Here is a 4,818-nt window from a genome sequence, read left to right as displayed (position 1 = left end):
ATATATATATATATATATATATATATATGTATATATACCTGGCATTCGAATGCATGCGGAGAGCATCTCGAACCAACTGTCCATAGTTGAAAGTAGAAGAGGAGAGTTGGAGAGACAAAGTTGAGTAGAAGACCAATAGATTTTAAGAGCGAGTTTAAAAAGAGTAATGAGCTCTGCATCTTCAGGTTTAGCTTGCTGCAGCAGCTTTGCTGCAGCAGGCAGCAGCAAAGGCCACGCTGCATCAATAATACCATCAAGAGCTTTTCTACTGTCTCTTCCTCGAAATTCATATACCCCTACTAACTTTCTTAACACCATTAAACAACAAAATAAACTGCTAGCCTCACTGCATGCAGACAAATCTGCACAAACTTCGTTCAATATACTACTCCATCTGAGCGACAGCAACAGCGACACACAATAAACATATCTTTAAATATATATTTTATTAAAATATTTATTTATGCTTCTTCTTCTTCTTAGCCTTTTCATAGTGGTGTACTATTTTTATTTGTTATCATGTTGCGTCAGCATACACATAAATCAATACATTCCCCAATATTATATTGTTATTATTGTTATTACTATTATATTATTATTACTATATCGTTATATTATTATTATTATTATATTATATTATTGTATGGTTAGATTAATATTCCTATTATTATTACTATTATTATATCATTTGCGCACGATATCCATCATACACACAAATCAATGCACACCAGTATAATATTAATAATACAATAATAATATAATGCAATATAATATAATACAACATAACATAATATAATATTAGGGGGAAGCTGACTTGTCTGGATAATCATGAAGAGCGATGATGCGAACGCATTCGATTAACTGCAATCTGACAGGTGCAGCATCGGGTTTGAGCGCTTTTATGATAGAATAAATTGTATTTCGCAGCTGTTGCTTCTCCTCCTCTCCATAAACAGCAGCAGCAGAAGCAGCAGCAGCAGCAGGAGAGGAAGCTGCTTCATTTGATACATCATTCACTTCATCGCTCTCCTCCCAGTGCTGCCGCAGTTCGTTTTTTAGTGTCACAGACGCAGCAGTGCGAACAGAGATATCAACCTGCACAACAACAAACCCTAAACCCTAAGCCCTCAACAATAAACCCTAGACAATAGACCCTTACAACAAACCCTAAGCCCTAAACTTCAAACCCTAAGCAATAAACCCTAAACCTCAAGCCCTAAGCCCTAAACCCTAAACCCTAAACGCTGGGAGGAATGGCCGGGGGTATGCAACTCCTAATCGCCTAAACTTTTGTTAAAAATAATGTATGATACTGCACTTTGAAATCGCAATGTAATATATAAACCCTAAACCCTAAACCCTAAACCCTAAACCCTAAACCCTCAGCATATTCGTACCCCATCATGTCCAATGATGTGAACCAAAGCACTCAAAAGGCCTTTTGTTGGAGAGAGCTGAAGAAGAAACAAAGAAAATAAATCAGATAGCGAGAAATTCAGTAAACAGATCTCAACGTTCTCCTCAAATTTATTTTTTTGTTCATGTATGCAAGCAATTTGCTTCATACTTTTCTAGTTTAATATTTATTCGTTCATTCATTTATTCCTTTTTCTGTTTAAACCAACAACAACGTGCAGGCACAAAGATAAAACAATGCACAGAACAAACACTACAAAAAAAGTTTTGTTTCTGTTTTCTCTCATTTCTTTTTTTGTTTATCTTCTTAACTTTGCTACCTTCTGTGCATTTCTCGTGCCCTATGTTCAATATCTTTTTGTTTGTAGTTGTGTTTATTATTATTTCGTCTTGGTTTGCTGCTTGATTATTGTAGTATGATGTTACGTAGTTAAATTTATTGCATTAATTTTTGAACAGATACTACAAAAGTGTTTCCATAGAAACAGGAACACCGGCGAGGAAGGCAGAGAGGAAGAAACGAAGGAAAATGAACCCATTGAATTCCTCTTCAATCAATCCAGCATTATTATCTTTAAAAATAAAATACAAATAAATAGAAAATAAACAAAAAAATAGACAGTGCGTTGCCCTTACAGACTTCAAAACCGCCTCTGCTTCACGACGTATATCTGCATTAGGGCTGTACGAGCCCTCCAGCACTGCGAGAGAAATCCAAACAAAACGAAAGCAAAAACAAATATATAAATGAATAAAAACAAACAAATTATATGTTAAATACTAAATATTAAACAAACGCAGCACACAAACAAAGAAATGCAAACAGGCAAACTCCGGACGCGAAGAAACCTGAATTGAACTGGTGAAGAAAATATGCAGTTTGTGTATTTATTTTTCTCTAACTATTTCTTTTAATCTAACACATAAACCCTAAACCCTAAACCCTAAACCCCAAGTCCTGAGCTATTTCAGATGGTATGCGACGGCAGCAACTCCATTGTACAGAAACGACCAAACACTGGATTCAAACCAACACGAAAGGAGCTCAGCAATTGTGAAAACCAAGGGAAAAACTTTTTAAATAATTTAAAAATATACTGGATGCTGATTTTTCTCGTTATTTCTCACCTCGGCACAACTGCTCTGGTTGAATTGCCATGGTGCTGTAGAAGAGGAAAAGAAAAAAAAGGCGAAAACCCCCCCTTTAACTCCGACGCTTCTGATTCTTTTACTTTAAATAATAAATTCAAATTGTCCTCTTAAATTTCTTTCCACGTATTTGTTAATCTAATGCCTTCCTTCCTCCTCCCTCGCGACAGTTGGGGCGGAGGCTCTGCAGCGAATTCAAACAAAAAACCGGAATATTTTCTTCTTCTTCACAACACCTTCGCTGTCTTAAGGGCAGGAAATCAGAAAATCAAGAGAAAAAGAAGACATTTTAAATGAATTCATCGAAACAGCTGTTGAGAGGGGAAACGAGGAGTGAAATAGCCTAATTCAGGAAGAGAAACAAACGGAAAGAGAAGTGACAAAGACGAAACAACGCGAAAATTTTCTTGAAATTGAATTCACTGATTTGAAGAAGCTGAATATCAGCAAAGAGAGGAGTATTCAAAACGCTGAACATTCACCGCGGGGGGCCCCTCTGGACTCTGTAAAATTAGTTTGGGGAGGTGTTAGCCCTTAATTCATCAAATCAAAGACAAATAAACAATGAGAACAAAACGAAAAGAGTTTCTCTGCTCTTTTTTTATGCAATTTAAGCCAGAGGAAACGCACCGAACAATACGTGTCTGTGTGTGGCTCCCGCCACTTCAATCCACCTGGAATTCCAGGAAACCGTCAAACTGAGAGGTAAATTTATGATATAATGTTGCAAAAAGAATATTAATGTAATCCATTTAATAAATTACTTTAACAAATTCAATATTTGCAAGCGGGCTTCCTCTGGGTATACAGGAGGCTCTGGTGGGCGTGTTTGGGGCTGCCGGAAGCTGTATGCAATAACAGCATCATTATGTTTCTTTGTTCTCCAAGACAAAGCTATTCTCACAACAATTGAATTGTTTTTCTTCATTTATTTTGTATATAGACCGTTTTACTACCTCTATATTGACACAAGGCTTAATAATTTTGCACGGCTGCATAGTCCATGCACACGCATAGAGTTCTTCATAGGAGGTAGGCGCTGTGGGTAGGCGATGATGCATTGCTAAGACAACTTCGTAGTAAAGATTAAATAGTATTTTGAGTTATTTTATTGATATTTACTTTTATTTTTACATTATTTCATAATCTTCATGGACGCCCTCATGCTCGATCTTATAATTAATACTGTAGGGGTGCGTCGTCTTAGTAAGATATATTCGTCTCGTTGTGCTCTTCATCCTCTAGATCTCACTTTGCAGTAATGCACAGAGTTTTGCTTTCAGTACAAAAATATGAAGGATTTGGATTCGCTTTCCTGCAAAGTTTATAAATTTGTAGCGGTGGTGGCAAAGCAACACACTGGATATAGAACATTGTCTGCTTCGACTGTGCTATGGAAAGCAGTCTTATGCCTCTAGCCTGGGTATATTAGAGTTTTAATAAAAGGTCCAGCGATGTCCAATGATGAATTCATTGCTGGACTCCGCAAATAGCCGAGTAGTTCGTCAATCCGCTGCAACAGGTAATTTGCCTTCCTTGTGATGTTTCTGAGGGCATTAAGCGCATCACGCATATTTTTGCTTTTGGCGGCTTGAATATGAAGGGTTGAATCTCGCCTTTTAACTGCCATCATCACCCATCCGTTGGCAGCTCGAGCTTATCTCTGAAAGTTCATGTTGTTGCGTACCTCAAAACAACTATGGGGCTGCGCTGAGAATGAGATTGATGAGCAGTATTGAGCCACCGGCGACTATAGGACCTATTTCATACCCATGGGGCCTTTTCTTAACTTAAACCACTTCATCTGCTTCTAAGTTGTTCGCTGGATCGATTGTTCTGACGCAAGGGACGGACTGGAGGCATTTCTCCGTCGCTCTTGTTGGCTGCTGCGCACTGCGTTCAACTGCCATCACACCTTTCGCACTGAAGGGCTAATTCGAATCATATTCTCGCGTAGGATGCAATTATCAGTGGCAGCTGTGAGGGATGCAATCTCTGTTTACTTCTCGGTACATAGACCTCAACAGCATTTTTTGGAGCCTTACGCACACCGTGCCACCCTCTACGTTCTGAGAGCCGCATTTTCTCCCTTCCGTCTGCTTTTTCTTTGTCTTTTTCGGGGCATTACTTCCATCTACAGCTCGACTATTCAAAAGCTCGATGTCTGGGACATCTCCATAGCCTTGGACGCAAACGTGCTATATCCTCATGGCGAGTTATATATATATATATATATATATATATATATATATA

The 4,818-nt window shown here is 38.1% G+C and overlaps 1 protein-coding gene across 1 annotated transcript in view; it reads right to left on the bottom strand.

Annotated features, from left to right (window-relative positions):
- EAH_00034060 (hypothetical protein, conserved) overlaps window positions 1–2,575 on the bottom strand; it is a gene marked incomplete at both ends in the record, with an annotated part of 7,208 nt that extends 4,633 nt beyond the window's left edge. Inside the window, 5 exons of the mRNA XM_013395827.1 lie at window positions 348–394; window positions 815–1,095; window positions 1,398–1,454; window positions 2,053–2,117; window positions 2,545–2,575. Coding sequence (XP_013251281.1) covers window positions 348–394; window positions 815–1,095; window positions 1,398–1,454; window positions 2,053–2,117; window positions 2,545–2,575 — 481 coding nt within the window. The remainder of the gene's footprint in view (window positions 1–347; window positions 395–814; window positions 1,096–1,397; window positions 1,455–2,052; window positions 2,118–2,544) is intronic.
- Between the last annotated feature and the right edge of the window lie 2,243 nt (window positions 2,576–4,818).

The sequence above is a fragment of the Eimeria acervulina genome, genomic scaffold (genome assembly GCF_000499425.1).
Source record: "Eimeria acervulina Houghton genomic scaffold, Eah_scaff344, whole genome shotgun sequence".
In the NCBI taxonomy this organism is placed as follows: Eukaryota; Apicomplexa; class Conoidasida; order Eucoccidiorida; family Eimeriidae; genus Eimeria; species Eimeria acervulina.
Note: the sequence above shows the minus strand (reverse complement) of the source record. Positions and strands in the feature narration are given on the sequence as shown.